The following is a 26,327-nucleotide window of genomic DNA, read 5'->3' on the forward strand; positions in this document are numbered from 1 at the left end:
CCCGACGCTGCAGGGATGGGCGCGGCTTCGCTTTCCCTCCAACCCTCCCCCTTCATTGGGGAAACTGAGGCACGCAGTCTCTCCTCCGCTGCAAGGCGGCACGGGGGGGCGCGCCACCAAAACCTGCGCCAAACGAGAAAAGGAAATAGAAAGAAAAAAACCCAAACAACCACAAAACAAACAAACCAAAGAACGACACCTATTGCAAAGAAACGCAAAGTGCCGAGCGCGGCTCCCGCAGCGATAAGCGGGCGCGGAGCAACGGATAACGAAACCCCGGGGGGGGAACCGGGGTCAGAGCGGAGCGGAGCAGTGGGAGGAGCGGCTGTGGGCCGGTTAGGGGGTTGGGTAGCGACCCCACGGAAGCGGAAAGGAGCCGCAGAGAAGAGCGAGGCTGCGGCGGAGCGGTGCGGGCACCTGGGGGGGGTTGGAGTGTATGGGGGTGCTGGGTATGGGTCACTGTACGGAGGGAGGTGGATGGAGGTGGGATGGTCGTGCGTAGGGATGCGGGAGGTGTGTGGCGTGGTCCTACGTAGGGGTGAGTGGGGGTTCTTGGGGTGTATGGGGCACTCGTGCATAGGGGTGCGTGGAGTTCGTGGGATGTGCGGGACTCTCCGGTGTGTGGGGGTGCACGGGGGGTGTGTGGGGTGTTTGTGTTTGGGGTGTTTGTGTTTGGGGTGTATGGGACACTGCATATGGGTACATGGGGGGTGCACGGGGGGTGTATGGGATGCTCGTGTATGGGGGTGCGTGTGAGTGCAGGGCTGTGAATGGGACACTGCATAGGGTGCATGGGGGTGCAGGGCTGTGAATGGGACGTTGCATAGGGTGCGTGGGGGTGCAGGGCTGTGAATGGGATGCTGTACATAGGGGTGCAGGGCTGTGTATAGGATGTCTGTGTATGGGTGTGCATGAGGGTGCAGGGCTTTGAGTGGGATGCTGTGTATAGGGGGGTGAGGGGCTGTGTATGGGACACTATGCATAGGGGTGTTTGGGGGTGCAGGGCATTGTATGGGACACTGCGTAGGGGGTGTGAGGGTGAGGGGTTGTGAATGGGGCACTTTGCATAGGGGTGTTTGGGGGTACAGGGCTGTGTGTGGGATACTCGTGTATGGGTGTGCGTGGGAACGCGTGGGGATGCAGGGCTGTGAGTGGGATATTGTGCATAAGGGTGCACAGGGTGCATGGGATGCTCATACATAGGGGTGCACAGGGGTTCATGAGGTGTATGGGACTCTTGCTTATGGGGGTGTATGGGGGCTGTAGTGTTGCCAATGAGACAGTTGTGCATGGGGTGAATGGGACACTCCTGTATAGGGCTGCATGGGGTGTATGGGGCACTAGTGCAGAGGGGTGCATGGGGGTGAATAAGGCACTTGTGCATTGGGGTGCATATGGCTGCAGGGCTGCTCAAGTGTGGGGATACATGAGGCTGACCGTGTCACTTGTGCATTGGGTGCATTGGAGTGCAGGGCTGCATATGGGATACTTGTCCATAGGGTTGAATAGGGGTGCACAGGAGTTCAAAGGGGTGCGGGGCCATGCATGGGATGCTATGCATGGGGGTGCAGCAGCTGCGTTTCATATTCCTATTTCTGTGTGCTCTGTGCTCAAGGTTACCGCGGGGGAGGGTTTTGCTATCAGTTCTGCTCTCATAGCAGCTCTGCTCTTCTCCCACAGACCTCAGAACCAGCTGCAGAAGGAGGCGGGTGAGCTCACTGCTCTGTGGGCAGAAACACCACCTTCCTCACCCTCCCCTTTTTTCACCCTCCTCCTTTGAGGTGCAGATACAGAGGCATTTAGTCTCTTTCTGTCAGCTTCTGAGCTCCCAGTGCACATCTGTGGAGTCATGGAGTTCCGAAACAGGAGCATCCAGCCATGGATGGAAGGGTACCATGAAATGATGGAGCTCCAGGATGAGCACAAGAACCCATGGGTAAAGGAGTTCCCAGACGTGTGGGCGAGGTACGACTTGGACTGTGGGATGGTGGCCGAGGAGGAGGATGTGACCTGGGATCAAGTGCTGTGCCAAAAAGAGAAATCATTCCGGCCAGACTTGGACAGAACTGTGGCCTTGCTGTTGCAGCAGATGCTGAAGGAGGGCATCGTGGTGCCGGGCAGTTCGCCCTACAACAGTCATCTGTACCTATTCTCCAAGAAAAATGGGGAGATGCGGCTGACACTCAACTTCAAAGCCATCCACAGAGTCATCTCCCGGCAGCCGACGGAGTCCCTGCGCAAGGAGGACGTGGCGCTGGTGCTCAGCCCTCGCAGCCGCTATTTCTCCACCCTCGATCTGTCCTGCTGCTCCTTTGCCATCCCGCTGACGGCCACCTCCAGGCTCAGGTTCGCCTTCACCTTCCGAGGGCAGCAGTATCTGTTCACCCGCCTGCCGCCAGGCTTCTACCTCACCAACAGCATCGTGCACCGCCGCGTGATCCGCATGCTGGCCCAGCTGCCCCCAGAGGACAAAGGCTGGGTGTATTCTTTCATAGATGATATGGTCATCGCTGGGAGAACCAGTGAGGAGACCACAGCCCGCACAAGGAGGGTTCTGCGGCTGATCCAGGCCACTGGTTTTAAAGTTAAGCTGCGGAAGGCACAGCTGTTGCGCCCCGAGGTGGACTACCTGGGGATGAAGCTGTCGGCACGCGGCCGGGAGCTGCAGGCAAGCAAACGGGAGTACATTGCGAATGTCCCATCCCCATCGGATCCAAGCAGCCTCCACTCGCTGCTGAAGACACTAGGCTATCATCAGCACCATGTGGAGGACTATGCAGAGCTGGAGCTGCCTCTGCAGCGGCTGCTGAAAGAGAAGTGGCAATGGGGCTGGGAGCAGCAGCAGGCGCTGCGGAGGCTGATACAGGCCCTCCTGACGGCGCCGGCATTGCGCTTCGTCGATCGGTCGCAGCCATTCATCATCAGGCCGACGGTGAGCAAAGAGACCACGGGGGCTGCTCTCCTGCAGGAGAATGAGAAGGGGCAGATGGTCCCCACCTGGTTCAAGTCCGACGTGCTGAAGAAGCACCAGGTGTTCTATTCGCCCGAGGAGAAGCACTGCATTGCGGTGGTCAGAGCAGTGCACGTGTTCCAGGATCTCATAGGGCCAGCTCCGATCGTCATCCAAATGCCCCGTTCCCCTTGGAAGTACCTCCTTTGGGGTGACACCAAGACCTTCTGCTGGCCGACCCCCTGCAAGAAGCAGTGGAACTTGCTGCTGGTCAACGGGGGGGAAAACATCCCCGCAGCCCCACAGCCCTCAGGCACGCCGGTGCGCTCTGCACCTCGCCTACAACAGATACCATCCAATGTGCCCCGCAGAGATGTTTGGTTCACAGCGGGGAGCTGGGCCTGTACGGCAGCCTTAGGCTTTGCTGCCACCAACCTGGAGGAGCGCTGGCTGCTGGGGTTGATGCAGGATGGCTCACCGGCGGGCGTGGAGCTGGAGGCCATCAGGATGCTGCTGCAGAAGCACAGGAGCTCCAAGCCCTTGTACATCTATGCCAAAGCCCAGAGCGTGGTGCAAGGGCTGCAGAATGTGGACAGTGAGGTCATGGAGGTGGGCAATGAGCAGTTGTGGCAGAGCATCTTGCAATGGGTGCATGCCAACCCGGGTGTGCTGCATGTTGGGCACAGCGGGGATGGGGAGGAGCTGAAGTGGAACCGGAAGGTGGTGGAGAGAGTGCAGAACATCCAAGTGTGGGTGTTGTCTGCTCCTGGCCAGCGGGTGTGGGAGCCGTCCAAGCATGAGAGGCAGGAGATCGTCGCCCTCAGCCATATGGGGCATGTGGGGGTGAGGAAAATGCTGAACAGGGTATGGCAGGTGGCACGCTGGGAAGGGGACCGTGAGCAGGTGGCCCAGTGGGTGCAGCGCTGCAGCTGCACCAGTAGCCTCCCGCAGCCCCAGCGCATGGAGGGGCCGTGGTCACGGCTGCAGCTGGCCCACATCAAGGGCCTGCCCACCTCCTCGAAGGGCTATTCCTCCCTACTGGTGCTGCTGGATAAGTTCTCGAGGTGGGTGGACGCCTTCCCGATGAAGAAAGGCAACGTGGAGGAGGTGGTCGAGCTGCTGCAAGCGCACATGGAACACCGGATGGGGACGCCATGCTGTGTCAGCGTGGGGCACCGTGAGTATTTCCTGCAGGAAGCGGTGCAGATGGGGCTGCAGATGGATGTGGATGTGCAATACCCACCACCCAGCTGGGTGGCAGCCATCACCACCAGCCTGCAGCGGCTGGCCCAGAGCGCGGGCAAACACTGGGCAGACAGCTTGTCACTCATCATGGCCACCCTTAGGGCCACGTGTGTGCGCAGCGAGGTGCTTGGCCCCTACCAGCTCTGCTTCCATCACCCGCTGGTCCTCAGGATCAGCCCCAATGAGGAAGAGGCAGCGCCTGGCCCCACTGAGTCCCTCCTGCCCTGGCTGGCACGGCTGCGGGAGGACAGGGCTGAGTATAGGCAGAGGGTGGAGGAGGTCATGGAGAGTGTAGACTGTGATGCTGAGTAGGGCTCAGGGGCTGCAGGATGGTACTACTCCTCTTGTAGTATCAGAGAACCATTCAGGTTAGAGAATACCTCTAAGATCACCAAGTCCAACCCCAACCCGTCACCACCATGCCCACTAACCATGTTCCATGCCACTGATATCCAGACCTGTGTCCTTTGCCTGAACCAGTAGAGGTTGGAGGCTCCATCAACCTGTGCCACTGATACAGAATCATAGAATCATTAAGGTTGCAGAAGACCTCTAAGATCTCCAAGACCAAACACAACCCATCCCCACTGTGCCCAATAACCATGTCCCGTGCCATTGATATCGCAGAATCATAGAATCACAGAATGGCCTGGGTTGCAAAGCCCCACAATACTCATCCAGTTCCAACCCCCTGCTGTGTGCAGGTCGCCAACCAGCAGCCCAGACTGCCCAGAGCCACATCCAGCCTGGCCTTGAATGCCTGCAGGGATGGGGCATCCACAGCCTCCTTGGGCAACCTGTTCCAGTGCCTCACCACCCTCTGGGGGAAAAACCTCCTCCTAAGATCTAAGCTGAACGTCCCCCCTGTCTCAGTTTAAACCCCTTGTCCCATCACCATCCACCCTCATAAACAGCCGTTCCCCCTCCTGTTTCTACTCTCCCTTCAAGTACTGGAAGGCCACAATGAGGTCTCCCTGGAGCCTTCTCTTCTCCAAGCTGAACAAGCGCAGTTAATATCCATACATGTCCCTGCCCTAGTCTGTAGGATCTGTTGGCCACCTCATTCCTTTCATATGGAGTCACAGAATCGTGATGGTCAGAAAAACCCTCCAAAATCACCAAGTCCAAACACGGGCCCATCACCACGTCCCGTGCCATTGATATCCACTACCTGAAACCCATAGGTTCTGAAGGTTCAGCCACCCCATTCCTTTCCTATAAAATCCCAGAATCATGAAGTTAGGAGAACACCTCAAAAATCACCAAGTCCAACTCCCTCTCCACCATGTCCATAAGTGCCGCATCTCCACATTTCTTGACTACCTCCAGGGACAGTGACCCCATCACCTCTCTATTCCAATGCCTTACCATGGAAGAAAGGGAGGAATCCACCAAATGCACAGGGCCACCGACCTCATCTTGTCCAATGAGGGAGGCATTGCTGGGAATCCAGCCTGCACAGTCACCAATGGACAGGGCATGGGAGAGGGAGAGGAGCAGGAAGGGATTGGCTGCGTGTGAAATGGGACCAGAAGCCGCTACTTGTTCTGTCTTGTATTTTTTTTTAACCTGGGCCAGTCGCTGTAGTCAGCCCTATCTTGTATTTTCTTATTAAAATCTTTTCTAAATCACATCTGTGCATTCGTGCTCTCTGTCCCACGAGTGTGTGCTGCAAGGACCCCCATGCATCCACTGTGTGTGTGTGTATCGGGCAGAGGGTGGTGAGCATCACTGGGGGCAGAGCCAGAGGGGGTCCCAGTGAAAGGACTGGGCATCTTTCCCCTCCAGCCATAGGATGGCAATGGTGTGTGCCCCCAGAACCACCTCCTGTGACTGAGCTCAGTGCTGGGCAGAGGACATCCCCACAGCACCTTATGGGGCTCAGGGCCTTTAGGAAGTGGTAGTGGTGAGGCTTGGTGCGCTCACCTGTTCCCTCCTCCCCTGACCTGGGAGGTAGGAAACAGCAGAGAGACTTGAAAATGTTGGAGGGGCTCTAGGAGGAGAGCTAAGACCACAAAAAATGGGATGGGAGCATCCAGAAGCCATTCCAGAATCAGGAGGAGGGCAGGTGTTGGTGGCTTCCATGTCCCACCTGCGGCCATGCTGGGAGGATGGTGGCCATGCATGGATGATGGTGGCCACGTGAGGAGGAAGGTGGCTCTTCAGGAAGGTTGGCGGCCATGGGAGGAGGAAGTTGGCCGTGCAAGGAGCCTGGTGGTCTTCCAGCAGGGTCTCGCCAGAGGGCAGCAGCAGCCCTGCAGAAAGCATGCACTCTAAGCAGGGTCTTTTAAGCCCCTCACACTCCCCCCTGGTGCTGGGATATCTCCTCCCACCATCCTTTTTGTTCCCTCCTTCCAAAGCCGCTGGTGGTGTCTCAGTGGTTCCCAGCACTGTGGGGATGAGGCATCCCAAATGTACCCAACCCGTGTGGTATCCCCACCCCACGTTTCTGAGCCAGGACCACAGCACCAAACCACAGCACCCGCAGCCCCAGCTAGAACCATGAGCTCAAAGCAGGACCCCAGAACCCGGAGCATAGCAACTCGTGTCCCTGATCCAAATGTGTGTGCCCTGCCCAGCACCCCAGACCCCAAACCTCATCTCCCTGTGGCCTTGACCAGGCCCCGATTCCAAACCCTTCAGCCCGATCCCATGCACCAGAATCACATCCCCAGACTAAGACCCTGTAAGGGACGAGACAAATCCCACCCCCGAACCGTAAATAACAAACCCCAGACGCCATCCCCCCATGGCCGTAATGAGGATCCCATCACCAGACCGGGACCCCATCCCCATACACCAAGACCCCATTCCCAGTCCAAAGACCCCATTCCCAGATCCAAAATCCCCCACTACCACCGGGCACAGCCCCCAGCACGCATCCCCATCCACCTCCCCAGAGTTCTCCAACCTCCTCCCCACCCCACCCCTCCCCTTGGCCGGCACAGCGGCGTTCCGTGGGACATTTGGTAGTCATTAGGGCCGGAGGGAAGGAGGCAGGCGCGAGAGCAGCCTTTCTTCTCCAGCTCATATCCCGGCGCCTCACGCTTGGGTGGACGGCAGCCAAGAGCGGCTGCGCTCCCCGCACCCCATCCCGCAGAGGCCATGGGTGAGCGACTGGCCCTGGGTTTGCCCCCCAGCCGATGGGGTTGCTTCTGAAAGATCCCAAAGGCTTTTGATCGGGACAAGGAAGGGCAGCGGGGTGCCCCGGCCATGCTCGGCAGCACGGCAGGAGGGGACGTGAAGGGACGGCTGCAGGGATCGGGGCGGTGAGGCCCCCACTGCGTCCCTGCTCTCATCCGGGCTGTTCGGGGCGATGAGAGGTGAGTGAGAGACGGAGTTATGGGGAGATGTGAGGTAAGGAGCGGGGCTGGTGGCACAGTAGTGCCCGAGCAGGGGGTCCACGCTGCCATCCGCAGTGATAGGAAGTGATCCCAAAGCCCTCTGAGGTGTTGTCCCACCTCTGAAGACACCCATGGCGCGGTGGTTGGGGGAGGGGGGTGGGGAAAGGGCAGACGTCCTCCTCACAGCCCAGCGCTGGGCAGAAAAGCAAACACGGGACAACGTTAGACAGGAGAGAGACGCAGAAGGCAGAGGGAGGCCCCCCCAGCACCACCGCCCTGGGTTTCCGTGGGGGAGGCAGGGTTTATAAGCAGGGGATGCTGGAGTTGCGGCACTCCACCATGGGATGCGGCCCCTCGCGGCACCCTTGGTGCAGGAACCTCAGCACTGAGAGCTGGCTGCGGGGCAGGTTGGGGGGCTTGGGCAGGGGGGAGGCTGTGGAGCTGACCGTGTGCAGTCCTCAGATGGGTATCGGCAAGACACGGGGGATCTGTGGTGCTCGCCATGCATGCAGAGTGCTTGGGGAAGGGGGGTCCTGGGCTCACTGCTGTCCGTGTTGTGGACCAGCTGCCCATTGGGATGTGGCAAAGTCCTTCAGGTTGGGGGATGGCCCTGTATCCACTTTTATGCTTTCCAGGAGAAATACAGGGATGGGACAGCTCAGAAATGATATTTTTGGTAATGAAGCAGGCTCAGAGGTTCTGGACAAGCCCTGCAGAACCAAAGGAGCCACCAGGCTTCGGGTGAGATCCCCAGAGCAGTGATGACATTGGACTGCAGCACCTTTTGGGGAGCCACCTCTCCCTTTTTGGGGCTTGAATCTACTCCGTGCCCTGTGCAAGGGTTTGGTGAATCCTTGGAAGGGATTTTCACCCAGGAAGATGTCACTGCAGTTGGGCTCTCCCCTCAGCCCTGCTGGGGCTCTGGTGGCACCAACCTGCTCCTCGTATTGCCTTTCAGCAGAGGACCTGGTGGGAGGAGAGGAGGAGGAGATGCCATCCTTCTGTTACCGACCAAACGGTAAGGAGAGAGGCCACCTTATCCATGGGGTAGGCGGGGGCAAAGGCTGATGCATCCCCTTGTCCATCCCTGATCCATCCCTGATCCACCTCTGATCTATCCCTGGTCCATCCCTCTTCCCTCCCTAATCCATCCTGTGGCACAACCCTGATCCATCCCTCTGCTGCTCAGGCAGGGCACGGGGTGGCTGCAGCCAGTGCCAGAAGAACCTGTCCCTGCAGACAGCTGTCAAAGTCCTCTACGTCTTCTCCGTGCTGCTCATTGTGGCCGTGACCGTGCTGGCTGCCCTGGGTGAGCACAGGCAGGGCTGGGGGCTGGCTCCTTCCCTCCCTTCTTTCTTTCATGGGGAATAGTTGGGCTCCATGGAGAGGGGCTGAAGCAGCCCCAAATCCCAAGCTCCCAAAGAGACAAAGTGAAGGGACCCCATCTATGGGAATGTGGGGGGGTTGGGGGGTGTCCTGCAGGTGTTGTATGGCTCTGGGGGTTCCACTGACACCAATGAGGATCAGAATGCCTTTGGAGACATTGTGGGATTCCCAAAGCCCTTTGGTATGAATGGTGATGGCTGTGCTGTCCCCTATCTGCCCACTTCCCCTCCACAGTCTTCAAGAAAGTCAACTCCATCTCTGGAGACATCAGCTCGGTCCAGATATACTATGAGGAGAAGATCTTGTCCATCCAGGAGGACCTCCAGGAGTTAGGTGAGCCTGCATGGGCTTCTCCCCAGCCACGGGGCTGCAGTGTCCATCACTGGGGTCTGCGGGGATGGTGCATGGGCTGTGGGGTGGCTCCCATGTTTGGCTGTGTGGCGACAGAGTATGGGGTGGGCTATGGGGTTGTTCCCATGGTTGGCGATGCAGGGAGGGAGCATGGGTTGGGTGTTGGTGTGGTTCCCATGGTTGGTGGTGTGGGGATGGGGAGTGGGGTGAGCTATGATGTTCCATGGTTGGCAATGCAGTGCTGGACCCCTTTGCCCTCCCTTCAGATGAGAAGAGCTCAGGCAATTGCTCCCTCTGCCTGGAGACAGGGCAGCTGGGCCAGGAGCTCGGCAAGCTGCAGGGTGAGCTGGAGGAGATCCAGAAGATGCTCTTGGTTCAGGAGGTCCTCCTCGACCGCACCTCCCGCACCCATGACACACTCTCATCCAGCAGCAACGAGATCAGCAGTGAGGTGGCCGACTGCTCCTCCTCCACCCGACGGCTGAACGAGAGCGTGGGGCAACTGGTGACCCAGCTGGGGGGCTGGCGGGCCATCACCTCCCAGCTTGATGGCTCACTCAAGGGCTTGGAACAGGAGCGCTTTGACGTGCGTGCCGCCATGCAGCAGCTCAACTTCACCTTGGGGCAAACCTCGGACTGGATCCAACTCATCCAGAGGAAGACGGACGAGGAGACGTTGACGCTGCAGAAGATGGTCACCGAGTGGCAGAACTACACGCGGCTCTTTGCAGGACTGCGGGCCACCTCCACCGAGACGGGTGAGCTGGTCAGGAGCATCCAAGCTGGCGTGGGTGCTGCAGCCCGGCAGGTGGGCCAGAACGCCGAGGGCATGCACGACCTGGTGCTGCAGGTGATGGGGCTGCAGCTGCAGCTGGACAACATCTCCTCCTTCCTGGATGACCACGAGGAGAACATGAACGACCTGCGCTACCACACCAAGTATGCGCAGAACCGCACGGCTGAGCGCTTTGAGACGCTGGAAGGCCGCATGGCCTCACATGAGATCGAGATCGGCACCATCTTCACCAACATCAACGCCACCGACAGCCACGTGCACAGCATGCTGCGCTACCTGGATGACGTGCGTCTCTCCTGCACCTTGGGTTTCCATGCCCACGCTGAGGAGCTCTACTACCTGAACAAGTCCCTCAGCCTGGTCCAGGGCACCACGGACCTTCTGCGGGAGCGCTTTGGATTGCTCAGCGCCCGGCTTGACTTCGACATCCGCAACCTGTCCATGGTGATGGAGGAGATGAAGGTGGTGGATGTCCGGCATGGAGCGATGCTGAAGAACATCACCATCTTACGAGGTGAGGAGCATCTCAGCGTGGGTTGGGGTTGGGTCTGTTGGGTTTGGGGGCTGTGCCTGACGGGGGAAAACAGGTTTGGAGGCTCAGTCTTGGAATCATAGAGTCATGAAGGTTGGAAAATGCTTCCAGGATCATCAAGCCCAGCTGTTAACCATCACCACCATGCTCACTCATGAATCACAGAATTGTAGGGGTTGGAAGGGACCTCCAGAGCTCATCGAGTCCAACCCCCTGCCAAAGCAGGTTCCCTACAGCAGGTCGCACAGGTAGGCATCCAGGCAGGTCTTGAACATCTCCAGAGAAGGAGACTCCACCACCTCCCTGGGCAGCCTGTTCCAGTGCTAATCATGCAATCATTCCAGCTGGAGATCTCTAAGATCCCCAAGTCCAACTCCAATGCATCCCCACCATGTCTGCTAAACCAAACCATGTCCCTAAGTGCCACATTCCTATGATTCAGCACTCTGCAGCTTTCCCCTTGGTGCAGGTGACCCCACTGCTGGTCCTGGTGGGGAGGGCACAGACAGACCAGGACAAGGATGCCTAAAGCTTCCCGTGGGGACTTCAGTGGCCTGGGGACATCCATCCACCTGCATTCTCAGGCATAGTGGCAGGGACCCACTGTTCCCAGTCCTGTCCAGGGCATCCCACCAAGTGCCAAGAGCACCAAATTCAGCCCTTTTGAGCGCTGCCCCTTGCTGCCTTTGGCTCCAAAAGTGCAACTCCAGGAAGAAGCACTGGTAGTGTCCTCAGGCCCTCTGTTACAGCCATACCCCATGCATCACACTCATTCCTCCCTCTTCCTCCTGCAGGTGTGCCAGGCCTCCCAGGTCCCCGCGGCCTCAAGGGTGATGTTGGCATCAAGGGTCCCGCAGGAAGCAAAGGAGAGAAGGGCGACGTGGGCAGCCTGGGCTCTCCAGGCCCTCCTGGCTCCCCCGGACCTCCTGGTCCCCCCGGTCCACAGGGGGAAAGGGGTCCCCTGGGTGCAAAGGGTTTTCCCGGCCTCAAGGGCGCTAAGGGCAGCTTTGGGCAGTCTGGATCCAGGGGACAGATAGGACCCAAGGGAGATGTGGGTCCCCCAGGGCCAGAGGGGGGGCCAGGACCAACAGGACCCCCTGGTCCTCAAGGAAAACTGGGGCTCCCCGGGAACCCCGGGGCTGTGGGACAGATTGGCCCCACGGGTCCCAAAGGAGACCCCGGCTTGAGAGGCCCCCCAGGACCGCCAGGTCCCCCCGGTCCTCCTGGCCCATGATGCAGACCTTGGAGCCATGCTAATGGCACTGGGATGGAGGAACTCCTTCCAGCTCTGAGAGCATCCCCTGCTCCCGCTGCCAGCCCCTGGGGACAGGGCAGGAAGGACCCTAGGAGGTCCAGATATCCCCAGCATGATGCTTTTTGGGGTGCACGGGGCTGGTCCCTGGCTCTTGAGTGGGCTGCAGAGTCCTGGGGCTTGGGGTCCCCGCAGGACGAGGACCTGTATGGGCTGGGGCACAGCTGGCTTGTGCCCTACTTCCGGCCACCTTCACCCCTCCTTCCCTGGCTGCACCAGCAATGTAATCCTGGCACAATAAATTTGTATGGGGACAAGTGGTTCCTGCCTTTGGGACATGGGGTTTGGGGGGTTCAGGAGGGCTGGGGAGGAGCCCAGATCCAAACTGGGGGCATTGGCGTGGTACAGATGGTGGAGTGAGATGGGAGCATCCCACAGAGCTGTCCCCAAGCAGGGGACACAGACTCACACAGATGTACATGCACTTATGGTCTCTGATGGAGAACCCCTCCTGTCCCCAAAGCAGGGCCCCTGGAATCTGTCCCCATGTCCCAGGCCAGTAGGCAGGGTGTGGGTTGTTTTTCCCTGGTGGAGGGCAAGGAGGGGGCAGCTGGAGGCCCCAGGTACCCGAACTGGGGCCTTGGTGCCAAGAGCAACACGGAGCTGGGGAAAACAGCCGGCCCTGCACGCAGCCCCACCTCGGGCTCTCCCCAGCCTCGCTGTAGGAGTGCAGCATGCCCCCAGAATGCACACCTGCACACACAGCCCTGCTTCACTGCCTGCTCCTGGGATAAACAGGCCCTTGCCAACAGCACCTCTGACTTTGTTTTCCAGAGGTTTGTTCAGGCCACAGCTCTTCCCCTCCCTGTGCCCACCCCTGTTCCCACTCCATCTCCGTCCCTGTTCCATCTCTGTCCCCATTCCTGTTCCCATCTCAACCTCCATCCCACTCCCTTCCCATCCCCATCCCATTCCAACCTCCATTCCCATCCTTATCCCTTCCTCCATCCCACATCATCCCATCCCACGTTTCCTATTCCCGTTCCGTCCTCATCCTCGTTCCTGATCTCATCCCCATTTCCATCCCAGACCATTACTATCACTGTTCCCATCCGCATTCCATCCCCACCCCTGCCACCCTCCATAGCCCACAGCTCGGGGAGCCCCATACCCTCCCCACCAGCCCTGCCTGGGCCGCAGGTCCCAGCCCCCAGGGCCGTTTATTGCTGTTGGCACGGCGGCTTCCTGTTTTCATCTCAGAATTAACAGCTGCAGAGCTACAGAGCCACGATGCTGCTGGTTAACACAGGCAACCCAAAATCTTTTGGAAAAAGCTTCCTTTCCCACCTGTGCATCCCAGGCACAAACAACAAAAAGCCAAGGCCCTGACCACCCCCGTGCCTCCATTTCCCCATCTGGGCATCACCCTGACACAGAGGACAAGTGCCACACAGCCCACTGGCAGCAATGCCCACAGGGACACTCTCCTACCCAAACTCTCAAGGACACCAGAGCCGTTGGCAGGCATTGGTGCCAAGCACAACAGTCGGCAGCTGCAGCACTGCTGGCAAGCTCTGGCCAACACCCCCATCCTGTGAATGACCCCATTGATGGCAGCAGCAGGGCGGCTGCTCAGGGAAGGGTGGGGGACAAATACCCACCTCCCCCCCAGCTCCTCGCACTCTGCCCAGCCCAGTTATTCATTGGAACTTGTAGCAGGGTGTGTTTTTGTTTTTTTTTTTTTTCTCCCCCTGCTGTATTAAGTCCATTTGGATTAACTGTAATTCTCTGGTTAATATTTCAGTTGCAGTAACAATAAACTCCTCTCTGTGTGGGTCCAAGGGCTCTTCCCTTCTGCTCTTCCCATCAAACCCAGCCCTGTGCTGGGACGTGTCCTGAAGAGACACACAGCTGGAGGATGCTCCTGCCATAACCAGGCTGAAAGGCACCCGAAGGCACATCCCAAAACCATGCCCTGGGACCCCACCAACCTTCTTATAGCCCTATAACACAAAGTTCAGGCACTCTTCCAAAGCGTGGAGCTGTCTGGGAGGAGACATCCGCCTCCTACAGCCATCACGGGATGGGATGTGGGATGGAGTGGGGGCTGCGACCCAGCCCAGGAGCAGCTGAGCTCTGTTGGCTGCTGCCAGCAGGCCCGCGGAGCATTTCTTCTCACCCTGGTGTGGAATGAAAGGAAAGATAAACAGAGCTGGGAGGGACACAAAACATCCCTCAAGCAGCCTGGGAAAGTCAGGCAGCAGTTCTGAGGGGAGAACACCAACCGGCAAGGCCCAGCTCTGGGGGAAAGGCTGCATACGTAGCCCCCACCTTAGAAACCCCCTCAAGCAAATTCACCACCCACAGTTCCACTCTCCCACTCCCCTCACCCACCAGCACGTTTTACCAGCCTGTTATGAATTTAATCATAACATATATACATGTGCTGCAACAATTATCGTGATAGCTTCGTACAGACTTATCCACAAAACCTTACAGAGAGCTCCGAACAGGACAGGCTGCATAAAACCCTTCTTTGTCAGCTTTTCTCTGCAGAGAAGGTTCCCAAGAAACAGCCCAGAAATAAAGTGTAATTCAAAAGAATGACACCCTGGGGCTGTTCTCATCCTGTGCTGAAAGGCACATATCACAGCCCACACACTGACATGCTCACGTAGGTTGCACCATCAGCTGGAAGCCTTCACCAGCTGCAGCTCTGTGGTTAACAAGTGGCAAACAACTGCCACACTTACTGCCAGGTGAGTCTGCAAAGCAGCTGTGAGCTTGTCAAAGTGGGAAACCCCACATTTTGGGGGAATTCTCCTTGCTTTGCTGCCTTTCACCACCACAGAGATAAGAGCTGCGCAGTCAGCAGTGTGGCTTTGGGGCTCAACAGTGATGCCAAATTAATGGCACCTCTTTCAGAAGCACGAAGCTGCCAGGACAGCAGTGAGACAGCACAAATTCTTTCAATCTCATTCAATTAAAAGCTACAGCAACTCCTTTCCTAGAATAAATAGCATCGTCTTTGTAGAACTGAAATTCAATTTTGCTTCCTTACACCTACGTCCCTGAAAAAAAGAGATGTATGTGCAGACATAGAGATCTTCTCCATCCAGAAGTTGTCCATGGCTCGGGGTTGGTCGGGACACCAGGAGAATCTACCAGCTTCTGAAGAAATGGAGTCAGAGTTCACTTATTTGGTTTGATTTTTTGGCATTCTTAGCAACGGTGACATTAAGACATCCCAAACCACCTTGGATTGAGAAAGGAGAGCGACTTTATTCACATAAAGTCATCGGAATCGTTGCCATCCTGTGGGAAGAAAAGACACATTAGGACCACTGCAAAGTGGAAAATGGTGAAATGGTGTATTCAGCAGGATTTCACCATTGCCATTTATTCTGGCCTCCTGCCATCCCAGTAAAAACATCCTAGAATCCTCTGGAATGGGAACAGAACCAAGAGAAGCTCTGCATTGTGAAATACCCGCTGCTCTTTGCTGTCCCTGAAGCTGCAGCCCATCTGTTGTGATTTGGGAGGAACCAGAGATGGGGCTTTCACGAGCAGCCTCGGTGGGCCATCCCATGTCATGACCCAGCAGAAGGAAAGCAGCCTGGCACCAAGCAGGGCTCAGAAGCTGAGAGGAGGAACACCCCTGCTGCTGCATTTCCATCACTCCTCTCCCTAGCAGTGCGTCAGGAGGCACTCACATTTCAACACTTAATTCTCAGAGGGGATGTGCACGCTGGCCAGGAGGAAAATGAGGAGCTCATGAAAACCACAAACTCCTTTTAACAGTTTACAACAGGCACATTTTCAACTGAGGGTCACTGAGACGAGCTCCAAGATCTCCTTGCCCAAGACTTCACCAAGGGGAAGCTGTACACAAGCCAGACCTCAGGCAAAGCACAGACGCACACAGTGCAAGTCAGGATCTCTTCTCAACTTCAGCCCCAAGCCCTCCTGTGACCCACCTCCTCATTTCCCTGCTGTGCTCCTCCCAGTTGTTTACTTCCCTGTAAGCAAATCACTTCAAGCTTCCTCTCTGCCCCTCAGAACCTATATTCATCCCTGCCTGTACTATCATCCTTCATAGATACACCGTGCATTTTCTCCTTCCCTTGAAAAAAAAAGATGGCAGGTGAAAATAATCTCTGCCACCCTCAGGATGACCTTTCTGCTCCCAAGCAAGGACAGTCAAGCCTGGAGCCCCACTTATAGCTCTCCCTGCTCCTTCACTCAAGTGGAAATGGACTGGGAGGGCTCTGTACACATCACCAGCAGCACAGGCTCCACCTGGTAGACATCCAAGCATTAGGGCCTTCTCTAAAAGCCAAAGAAAGTGGCATTGTCCTTCAATGAGAAGGGGCAAAGGAGATGTGCACTGTCATGTAGGAGCCACTAAAACCAGACTGCAATGCGGAGCTGGACTGTCACAATCCTGCATTGAATTTCAGCTGCCTCTGAATAGTTTCTGTGGGCATCACTCAGCTCTCACCTGATTGGAGGACATATTCTCAGCCTTCATTAACGATGAGTAACTCCTGAAAGGGAAATGACATCATCTTACAAGATATGTTTTCAAAAACCACCAACACAGAGAGGCATTTTGATAAAATAGGATCAAGTACCAAAAAAACCCAATTCCTTTCTGAACTCAGGGTGATGCCAGGGAGGCTGTGGATGCCCCATCCCTGCAGGCATTCAAGGCCAGGCTGGATGTGGCTCTGGGCAGCCTGGGCTGCTGGTTGGTGACCTGCACACAGCAGAGGGTTGGAACTGGATGAGCGTTGTGGTCCTTTTCAATCCAGGCCATTCTATGATTCCATGATCTAGTTTCTAGTTATCTTACACTCTTTAGCTATTTAAAACAACTGAAGAAAGCACAGGTACTATGCAGACTCATCTCCACAGCCTCTGCAGCTTTGTTCAGAAGCTACCAGCTAGACAGCACCACAAGGCAGAAAATCCTTCATTCTGGGGGATGAAGGGACAACTCTGGAGCAGGGCTTATCAGGAAGGCAGAGCCTTTTCTCAGCAGCACAGATATGCCTCCTGGTGCTCAGTTTGTTTTTCCAAAGCCCTCGTTATGATCTTTACACGTGTTGAGACCTTGAGTTTTTCAAATTCCAGTCTCCCTGTCATTCACATATAAATACAACTTGCCACAATAAAGTATCTTGTGCTTTAAAGTAAGCCTTTGGCCAGCTGACACATCCAGGTCTCTATGGGGCAGGCAGGAGGGAGGAATGAGCTCCCCCATGCTGCTGCAGGTTTGGTAGCTGAGTGACAGAAAGGTCAATATGACATTTTAAAGCACTGTTCTTCTTTCAGTGCTCAAAGGAGCATGCAATTGCCTACGGAGGAAAACTGAGGAATCACACGTTTCAGTAACAACGGTGATGCAACAGGAAGCTGAAGAAGTCTGCCTGTGGCTCAGTGCTTTCCAAGACTTACAAAGAGCTGAAAGCTGGAACCCAATAGATTGCTCCCATCCCACAGAGACAAGTGGCTCACCCAATTTCTCCCAAGTCAGGGATAGATTTCAAAAGACACCGTCCTTTCTTTTCACAGTGGTTTAACATCCAGGTTTATTTTAAGAAAAAAAAAAAAAAAAGGGGGAAATGCATTTATTGTAAAGACAAAGGGAACCATTGGGCCATGCAGACATCTATACAAGAGCAGGTCAGCTGAGCACTGAGTAATGCGGCGCCAACCATTACACAGAAATTGCTGACCCATGACTCTCCCCTCGCGCTGATGAAAACCACAGCAGCTCAACACTGGCACTGCAATTTATGACTTACCTAAGCTCTTCCAGCTCTTTCTTCTTCTTCATCTCTTCCTTTTCCTTCCGCTTCATCTCCTGGATTTGGGCTTTCTTCTCATTCCTCTCCTCTCTGTCACGGGCCTCCTTTTCAGCAGCCAGGTCTGGGAAACGTTCCACTTTTGTCTTCTCTAATCGGTTCAGTATCTCGTTCACCTTCTTCTCCACTGTCAGCATTTTCACCTTTGGAGTGCAAAGAACTATGATCCTTATAAAAAAAATACTTTTATTTTGGCACTTTGTCTATGGAAAGAAAATGCCCTATTTCTACTTTACAAGTGGCTGAATCCCACAAAAACAGATGCGAAGGGAAATCACAGCCACCTTGTCCCATTCAGCCTGTTGTGTAACAGCACCAAAGGCCCACGACTAACAAGCACAAGTACTGCTGAGTACATAAGCGTGTCTAATTTGTTTTCTTAGCATATGCCTTAACAAAGAAGCCAAAAAAAAAAAACCAAACCAAAAAAAAAAAACCACCCCTGTTTCTGCTGATTCCTGAGGAGGTGTCAGCAGGCCTCCACCAACCATTTGGGGAAGGGAAACTCACATGTTGCTAATTCTGTAGTTTTCAGTGTTTTCTGCACTTCCTGCCCTGGTATGGACCTGTTTTAGTCAAACAACTGCATCTGTAGAGAGCTTTCTATCCCAGCAGCCAAGCTGCATAACCACAGTTCATGCTTAACATCACCTGGGGACACAGCTCAGGCCTGGGAACAGCTCAGCGTGCTGGACTGACCCCACAGCACAGCTAAGCAGCTCTGCCTTATAACAAGTTTAACAAATTCAGAGTAGCACTGCGGTGAAACATTGCCCAAAGCAGAGACAGCAAAGTCATCACAGTAATGGAGGTCTCAGAGATGCCCCTGAGTCCTCCACTGCACAGCAAGCTCATCTGAGCCCTTCCAGCCATCTGATCACATTGGTGTTCGTAAGCTGATCCAAACTGACTGCTCGTACAGGGATGATTGCAGTGCAGATAAATTTGAGCCAATAGAACAGACATGTGATAGCATTCAGGTTTAGCAGAGACCGATCAGCTACACTGCACTGCTTTTTGCAAGCATCCCATCCAGGCTACACTCTGCCACAGGCTAACACCGAGCATGCATTCCCAGCTGATGGCAAGGTAAGCCTAAACATGCCCCAAGGATCTCTCTCAAGCTCCAGGAATTAGATGATTCCCTTCCTTTAGGGTAAATGCTGAAGATAACCCATCCAGCTGCTAACTGGAAATGTGATGGTGTGTCACCAGGTGACCCTTGCTGGCTTGCAGCAAACACTTACATCCTTCTGCCTATGAAACCCAATCTGCCCCACATCCATGTCTGCAGTCTTCTTCAGGTTGGTCCATGGTGTGTACACCACGTTGACGTTGTTCATCTTGCAACCTGGGGAGCAGAGGAGAAAGGATGGAAACATTTTTATTCTCTCCCAGCTGAAAGACTTCTGTGCAAACGCAAACTCCGACAGTTATTCTTGTCACCAGCATTACTAACAAGGCAAGAAAGAAGCAAAAGGAGAACTCCTTCCAGTGTTACAGTGAAACAGAAACCACCACAACATCAATTTCTGCAGTAACACGAGCGCTGCAAGCAGTGCTAACCAACTCCAGATGGAGGCTGTCTTTGCCAGAAGAGCGACTGCTATGGAAGGGGGCCCCAAGGTGGTGTGAGGGAAGAGCCTGCAAGGACTCTCTGGCTCAGGCAGCAGCGTGGAGGCACAAACAGGAATTTCAGAGATTTAAAACTCCTCCTTCTGAAAGCCTAACAAGCAGCCTCGGCAGCTGTAAGTGACATCTGCTTCCCATAAGACCAGCAGGCACCGAATTAACAGAGAACAGAGCAGCAGCTTTCACAGATGTTTGTTCACACACATGCTTGTGTGGAGCAGAAACACCCACAACAAACACCTTGCACCCATCCCCAATGGGAAACAGACCCACCTTGGATGCTGTTAGCCTTCACCAGGTGGGCACAGTCTATCAGAACTTCTTTAGGAATGTCATCCACTGTCTGCCCCTGTGACAGAGCACACAGCATCAGCCGTGCAAGTGAGAAGGGGCTGTAGGGACTGAGGAGCACACAAAAGAGCACACCACAGCCAGGAGCAGGACACGATGCCCTGCAAACACTTCCGACCCTTCTCCTCTTGACATTTTACTAGATCCTTCACAGCATTTGTAAGGAGAGAAACAAGTGATGTGCACTCTGGTTTTCTCCCTCAAACACATGCTCAATGCCAGGTCAGAAACCATTTGTTCTGCTGGGCCACATGAAGCTTCCCTCTCCTTCCACCATTATTTGGTGGTGGAAGCTGTAATTCAACCTCCTCACAGAGGTGGATATCTGCAGAAGGCTGTGGGGTGACCACATTGCAGCCTTTCAGTACCTAAAGGGAGCCTACAAACAGGAGGGGAATCAACTCTTTGAAAGGGTTGATAACAGCAGGACAAGGGGAAATGGTTTGAAGTTGAGGGAGGGAAGATTTAGGCTGGATGTCAGGGGAAGTTCTTTACAGAGAGTGGTGAGGTGCTGGAACAGCTGCCCAGAGAGGCTGTGATGCCCCGTCCATCCCTGGAGGTGTTCAAGGCCAGGTTGGATGGGGCCCTGGGCAGCCTGGGCTGGTATGAAATGTGGAAGTTGGTGGCCCTGCATGTGGCAGGGGGTTGGAGCTTCATGATCCTTGAGGTCCCTTCCAACCCGGACCATTCTATGATTCTGTACCCTTCAGGAGCCTGTGAACTTCAGTGTTCATGTGAATTCAGCTGGTCCCATCCACAGGGCCCACTGCAGGCTGAGACTGCATAATTCTATGCAGGTGAATGCCATTTAGGGCTTTTGTAAAGACATATCACAGGTTTACCTTGTGCAACCGAAGATACACATGTGCAGAAGAGAGCTTATCCACATGAAACCTACAGAATAAAAAAAAAAAAAAAAAAAAAAAAAAATCACATGTTTAGCAGGAGGTAAGAGATGGCAGTCATCTGTTCTGAAAAAAGATTACTTCCTATTGATAGAGCAGCTTCTCCGTGGACAAGTCTACAAAAACGTTCAGGATGCACGTGTGCAAACAAGATAGATCCATTCGAGTGCTTTTATCACAACCACATATTTTTCTCTTAAACCCCCCCTTTAGATCCTGAGAGAGCCCCACCTCTTTTAGTCTGTCCATCTCACAGGTGAGATGTTCCTTCCCCTGGATAACTGTTGTGGCCCTGCTCTGGACACGCTCCAACAGATCCATGTCCCTCCTGACTTCACAACACCTGATGCTGCTACACCAACGTGTTACTCAACCAAAGCAAAATCTTTTTTACCACTCAGTTTGTTGCTGACAATGTACATAGCTTGTCAGCTACCATGCTGCCAGTACAGGGGGGCAGGCACAAGCAGGAGTCTGAATCAGCCAGCAGAGATGCCACCCACTGCTGCTGCCAAGAGTGGGAACTCCCCTGATCTTGCTTTTCTTTTCTGATGAGATCTTGTGAGCCAAAACCAACCCAGGCTAGATGGAGTGCTTCCTCTCACCAGCCTGACCGCAGCCCTGTGGGTGTGCTGAAAGCTGACACAGCTTTTAGTTGAAGGGAATAAAAAAAGTCAAAAGTCTCCTGCTCACAGACCCAAACTCCACGGCTGCTGTACAGGACAGGACAGCAGAAATCCACAGTGTACACAGGGGTGACACCAAGCACGTGCAGAGGAAAAGATACTTGGGAAGAAGATAACATTCTGTAGGCACAGCATTCACTGTGGCTCAGGAGGCTTCTGGCTGCATTCCCCAAATCCCCAGAAACCACACCACAGGAGTCAAATCCTTCCAGTGGACAAAGCAGGGGAGATGTAGGAAAATGAATTCCAAACAGCATCTGAGCATCTGCACCTGGAGCTGCTAAAATCCATCTCCACCTTGGGAATGCATTTAAGCTGCTCAGTGGTTTGGGAGAAAGCAGACTTTGCTGTGCCTGTGGCAGCACAAGGGCTGGGATTTGAACTGCAGCAGCACCTAGAGAGGCAGTGTGCTTTATGAAGGTGTGCACAGAGCTGCAGGACTTACCAGATATCTTCAGGCCAGCCATACTTTATTAGATCTTCATCTGCAAGAAGAAAAATGGCATTGAGCAAAGCACAGGACCTCCAATCACACTGCCTGCTGTGACTGCTGATCTGACCAGAGTAGAAATCAACTTCTATTGATCAGCCAGAGTATGGGGATCAAGCAGAGGCAGAGAGGGTTTAGTGCACCCAGCTGCATGCAACTATGCCAGGAACCAGTATGCTGAGAACACACAGTGTGTGTGAGAAGTGAGACTGAGGATCCCCAGTTTCCATGCCTTTCTCTCCTCCTGTCACACGTGGACAGTTTTATGTGAACATTTGTTTCTCCTAATATCAGTCTAAAAAGGAGACTTTCAGGCAAAGAGACAGCCAAGCACTTTGCATGGTGTGCACCACGGCTTCACATTGCCTCCTGATGTGGAAAAAGGAGATGCAGCAGAAGCAGAACCTTCACCTTGCGGGGAAGGACAGGCACAGGGAGCCTCTGGGCCACCAATGTTCAGTGGGGAGAGGAATAATAGAGGGAGCAGGGAAGGGGGAGGCTGACTTGAAGGATGTCATCAGACACAATCTGAAAAGGCTGCTGCCTAGGCTCATTTTTTCAGCTAGTTTAGTTTTCAGTTGTTTTGAAGCCAGTCATTGTATCTAAAGTTCATCCATCCAAGCTAAAAGCAGCACAGTGGATTTCAGAGGAGTAACTCGGAATGATTTGCACGGTTTCAAGCACATCAAATTAACAAATGAAGAGACATCCTTTCAAAATAACCTTGGGCACCCACAGGCCTAACCCCAGGCAAGCTGCCTCACCCATCAGCATACTTACTTTCAGCATACTTACTTTCATACTTGTCTTTTCCCATGTAAATGGTGTAAACGGTGGGAACAACTGAGGAACAGAAAGAGGAAAATAAATCAAAAGGGCTTTGGACAAACCGTGCAAGGACTGAGCCATGCATTGGCCCTGGGAAAAGAAATTACACTGAAAATTGTTTCATGCATCCCACTTCCCTCCTCTGGGCTGCACGACTGTTTTGCAGCTCCTCCAGACCTCATCCCACACGCTTCAGAGATCTTTGGGGGCTCTTTTCAGCAGTTTCCACTGAAGATTATCCAACATAGAACAGCTGTCGGGCAAAACACCCTCAGCACCCATGTGGTTTGGATTATCCAATTACACAGATACAATCTGTCCAATTAAGCACGCAGGCTCTGAGCCAGGAATGCCAACGCTGTGTTTACAGTCTGCTGTTAACTCTCTGTGTGGTCAAGCAAAACAAACTCACTTCCCCAAAGCAGCAGCACATCGCTCACCTCCCTGGGGGAGCTGAGAGGATTAAGATCTGCAAGACAGCTGAAAGCCTGCAGCTAGCCAAACACCAGCCAGACTCGTTTTGTCCTATCTGCATCCCTTCAGGGCACTTTGAGCAATGATGTTCTCTTCTTCAGGGTTCATTCCATAATGCAGGAAAGCCATTTTCAGTTCTGGCAAACCTGGATGGACAGCCAGCACAGCAGAGAGATGGAGGCTGCAGTAAGAGGGTGCCACAGCCAAGGAAGTCCTGCTGCAGCCTGCTTCAAAAACGCTCTGGCATTGTATATGGCAGCAGGGAAATCCCAATTCCATGGTGACTGAAACCTGTCTAGCAGTGTCACAGTTCTAGCTTCTGCACTGAAATTTGGCTTTCACCAATAAGGACCTACTTCAACACAAAGGACTGCTGAGAGCAGACTGTCAGCTTCATGCCATTGCAATGCCTTTCAAAAGAAACCTATTGCTATTTACATAACGTTTGGCAATAAGGCAACAGGAAATAGAATCATTTCATCTATTTGCATTTCCGTATTGGTGAGAGTTAAAGATTGAAAAAAAAAAATCTACCTTGAACACACAGGAAGAGGAGTGCAGAGAATGAGAGATCATCATGAACAGAGACACTGCACAGAAACATAAAATTATATGCTCAGATATGATTTCATGAAAATGAAGCCCATGCTGAAAAGAGTGGGAGAGCACTACCTTAACCTTAGCAGGTCAGTGCTTTCAGCCCATATCATTTAGAAACATAGAATCAATTGAACTGGAAGTGACCTTTAAAGGAAATCTCATCCAACCCTTCTGCAATGAAACGGGGCATTCACAGCTCAGTAGGGTGTTCAGAGCCCTGTCCAGCCTGACCACGTGTGTCTTTGAGAATGAGGCATCCACCACCTCTCTGGGCAACCCATTTCAGTGTTTCACAATCCTTACTGAAAGATTAAAAAAAACAATCTTCCTTATATCCAGGCTATATCTCCTCTCTCTTAGTTTGAAATTATTTCTCCTTGTCCTATCACAACAGACCCTGCCAAAGAGTTTGCCTCCTTCCTTCTTACAGCTCTACTTTAGATACTGACAGGCCTCACTCAGGCCATCCCACCAGCCTTCTCTTCTCCATGCTGCACAGCCCCAGCTCTCTCAGCCTCTCCTCATAGGAGAGCTGTTCCATCCCTGGGATCATTCTTGTAGCCCTCCTCTGGATTCACTCCAACAACTCCATGTCTCTCCTGTACTGAGGACTCCCAGCACTGCAGCTGAGGTCACACAGCACAAAGCAGAAGGGGAGGATCCCTTCCATGACCCTGCTGGCCAAGCTGCTTTTGGTGCAGTTGGCTTTCTGAGCCGTGTGGGCAATTAAACTCAGTGTACACATCAACAATAGTGCAACGCAGCTTAAACAAGCTACAGTGGCATTCTCACTGTGTCCTCTCCTATGACTAAAACACATCAGAAATCTTCAACTTACTACACGAGATGGTTTACACCATCAGCAGGTTTAACTGTGATGCACTATGGCAGCTCAACCATTCCCAGTGCCATCCAACGCTGCTGTGCCCTCTGCCCATTAAACCATGTCCCCTAGTGCCACATCCCCACGGTTCTGGAACACCTCCAGGGATGCTGACCCCACCACCTCCCTGGGCAGCTGTGCCACTGCATCACTGCTCTTTCTGAGAAGATTTTTTTCCTCATATCTAACCTGAGCCTCTCCAGGTTACATCTGGGGCTACAGTCTCTTGCCCTACTAATGGGATCCTCGGAGCAGATTGATGGGAAGGCTGCTGGAAGCACTGCTGAGCATTGCCTGAGGGAAATGGCATTCCTGAGCTTCTCTAGCAGGAAGTTCACCTCCAGAACTGAGGCAGATAATGCTATAAGAACAGAATCACAGAATAAGAATCACAGAATCCCAAGGTTGGAAAAGACCTACAAGATCATCCAGTCCAACCATCCACCTGTCACCAGCAGTTCTCACTAAACCATGTCCCTCAACACAAAATCCAGACGTTCCTTGAACACCTCCAGGGTGGGTGACTCCACCACCTCCCTGGGCAGCCCATTCCAGTGCCTGACCACTCTTTCAGAGAAGTAGTATTTCCTAACGTCCAGCCTAAATCTCCCCTGGTTTGGCAGCTTGAAGCCATTCCCTCTAGTTCTATCACTAGTCACACGAGAGAAGAGGCCGACCTCCAGCTCACTACAACCTCCCTTCAGAAGTTATAGAGAGCAATGAGGTCTCCCCTGAGCCTCCTCTTCTCCAGACTGAACAATCCCAGCTCCTTCAGCCTCTCCTCATCAGCCCTGTGCTCCAGACCCCTCACCAGTCTTGTCGCCCCTCTCTGAACCTGCTCCAAGGCCTCAATGTCTTGCTTGCAGTGAGGGGCCCAAAACTGGACACAGTACTGGAGGTGCAGCCTCACCAGAGCTGAGTACAGGAGGACAATCACTGCCCTGTTCCTGCTGGCAGCACCTTTTCTGATGCAAGCAAGGATGCCATTGGCCTTCCTGGCAACACCGCTGGCTCACGTTCAGCTGAGCATCAGTCAATACCCCCAGGTCCATTTCCTCTACACAGTCTTCCAGCCACTCTGCCCCAAGCCTGTAAACTTACAGGGATGCAGTAAAATCCACACACGGACAACACACTGCGGTTATACGTTGCTGAGAGGATCTGGGGCACACATAAAAAAAGATCCTTTCAGTGTTTAAAAAACCCAAACATTTCAGTACTTAGGAGGGGAAACTTCGGTGCGATATGAGGAGGAAACGCCACACGCTGAGGCCTCCACGGGGAACACCACAGTGAAGAAGGTCAAGGAGCCCCACCGCCGCGCAGGGAACGCGCCATTCCCACAGTAACCCGCAAGGAGAGGCCTGAAACCACACACCCCCCACCGCAGACTCACCGCTGGAGGTGAAGTAGAACACCATAGCGGCGGCGCGGCCCACCCGCCCGGGCACCTCACAGTACCGCTGCCCGCTCCTGGCTACAGAGGCCGGAAGGGAGCAGTGCGCATGCACACCAGGAGCCGCGCATGCGTCATACGTCATAAACATGCGCCGAGTCTCCCGGATGTGAAAGGAGGGGCGTTATGCGCATGTGTAGATGCTCAGACGTGATTGGGCAAGATTATTTGGGCCTACGCTGGTCGCCACAGCAGTGCTTCTACGTCGTTTCACGCATGCGCAGACCTTCCCCACTGCTCTGTAGCAGGTGTTCGTTCGCGGTTGCGTTTTCTCCCGATCTGAGGGGAGGCGGACT

At 54.1% G+C, this 26,327-nt stretch overlaps 3 protein-coding genes across 5 annotated transcripts; 2 read left to right on the forward strand and 1 right to left on the reverse strand.

Annotated features, from left to right (window-relative positions):
* The first annotated feature begins 5 nt into the window (after positions 1 to 5).
* Positions 6 to 4,889, forward strand: LOC122169865. Of its 2 annotated transcripts, XM_042836344.1 has the most exons (3): positions 6 to 407; positions 1,681 to 1,709; positions 1,818 to 4,889. In XM_042836344.1, the coding sequence occupies exons 1-3, from the start codon at positions 16 to 18 to the stop codon at positions 4,505 to 4,507; spliced, it is 3,111 nt and encodes a 1,036-aa protein (XP_042692278.1). In that variant the 5' UTR covers positions 6 to 15; the 3' UTR covers positions 4,508 to 4,889. The 2 variants fall into 2 exon arrangements, with proteins under 2 accessions (XP_042692278.1, XP_042692276.1); XM_042836342.1 differs by lacking the exon at positions 6 to 407 and having other exon boundaries at positions 1,094 to 1,709.
* A 2,335-nt stretch (positions 4,890 to 7,224) lies between these two features.
* On the forward strand, positions 7,225 to 12,163 carry SCARA3 (scavenger receptor class A member 3). Of its 2 annotated transcripts, none has more exons than XM_042836355.1 (6): positions 7,225 to 7,518; positions 8,498 to 8,557; positions 8,729 to 8,848; positions 9,160 to 9,258; positions 9,543 to 10,586; positions 11,399 to 12,163. In XM_042836355.1, exons 1-6 carry the CDS (start codon positions 7,512 to 7,514, stop codon positions 11,836 to 11,838), a joined length of 1,770 nt encoding a protein of 589 aa, XP_042692289.1. In that variant the 5' UTR covers positions 7,225 to 7,511; the 3' UTR covers positions 11,839 to 12,163. The 2 variants fall into 2 exon arrangements, with proteins under 2 accessions (XP_042692289.1, XP_042692290.1); XM_042836356.1 differs by having other exon boundaries at positions 8,501 to 8,557.
* A 2,657-nt stretch (positions 12,164 to 14,820) lies between these two features.
* On the reverse strand, positions 14,821 to 26,079 carry CCDC25 (coiled-coil domain containing 25). The gene is made up of 9 exons (XM_042836359.1): positions 25,972 to 26,079; positions 22,586 to 22,633; positions 21,746 to 21,785; positions 20,552 to 20,603; positions 19,632 to 19,707; positions 18,974 to 19,077; positions 17,667 to 17,869; positions 16,358 to 16,403; positions 14,821 to 15,171 (listed from the first exon to the last, which is right to left on the reverse strand). The coding sequence occupies exons 1-9, from the start codon at positions 25,994 to 25,996 to the stop codon at positions 15,142 to 15,144; spliced, it is 624 nt and encodes a 207-aa protein (XP_042692293.1). The 5' UTR covers positions 25,997 to 26,079; the 3' UTR covers positions 14,821 to 15,141.
* Positions 26,080 to 26,327: the final 248 nt, after the last annotated feature.

Source organism: Centrocercus urophasianus, unplaced genomic scaffold (assembly GCF_019232065.1).
Source record: "Centrocercus urophasianus isolate 14NV4802_14NV808 unplaced genomic scaffold, USGS_Curo_1.0 seq_596, whole genome shotgun sequence".
Classification (NCBI taxonomy): Eukaryota; Metazoa; Chordata; class Aves; order Galliformes; family Phasianidae; genus Centrocercus; species Centrocercus urophasianus.

Bases quoted from the DNA above. Each gene is read 5' to 3' on its own strand.
- LOC122169865 (XM_042836342.1), top strand. From the start codon at position 1,112: ATGGGTGTGCGTGGGAACGCGTGGGGATGCAGGGCTGTGAGTGGGATA. The intron at 1,710-1,817 runs GTGAGCTCACTG...TCTTTCTGTCAG, and splicing joins CCAGCTGCAGAAGGAGGCGG to CTTCTGAGCTCCCAGTGCAC.
- SCARA3 (XM_042836355.1), top strand. The intron at 8,849-9,159 runs GTGAGCACAGGC...TCCCCTCCACAG, and splicing joins GACCGTGCTGGCTGCCCTGG to TCTTCAAGAAAGTCAACTCC. The intron at 10,587-11,398 runs GTGAGGAGCATC...TTCCTCCTGCAG, and splicing joins GAACATCACCATCTTACGAG to GTGTGCCAGGCCTCCCAGGT.
- CCDC25 (XM_042836359.1), bottom strand. From the start codon at position 25,996: ATGGTGTTCTACTTCACCTCCAGCG. The intron at 19,708-20,551 runs GTAAACCTGTGA...GCTCTGTCACAG, and splicing joins TGTATCTTCGGTTGCACAAG to GGGCAGACAGTGGATGACAT. The intron at 16,404-17,666 runs GTAAGTCATAAA...TTTCCCTTTCAG, and splicing joins AAAGAGCTGGAAGAGCTTAG to GAGTTACTCATCGTTAATGA.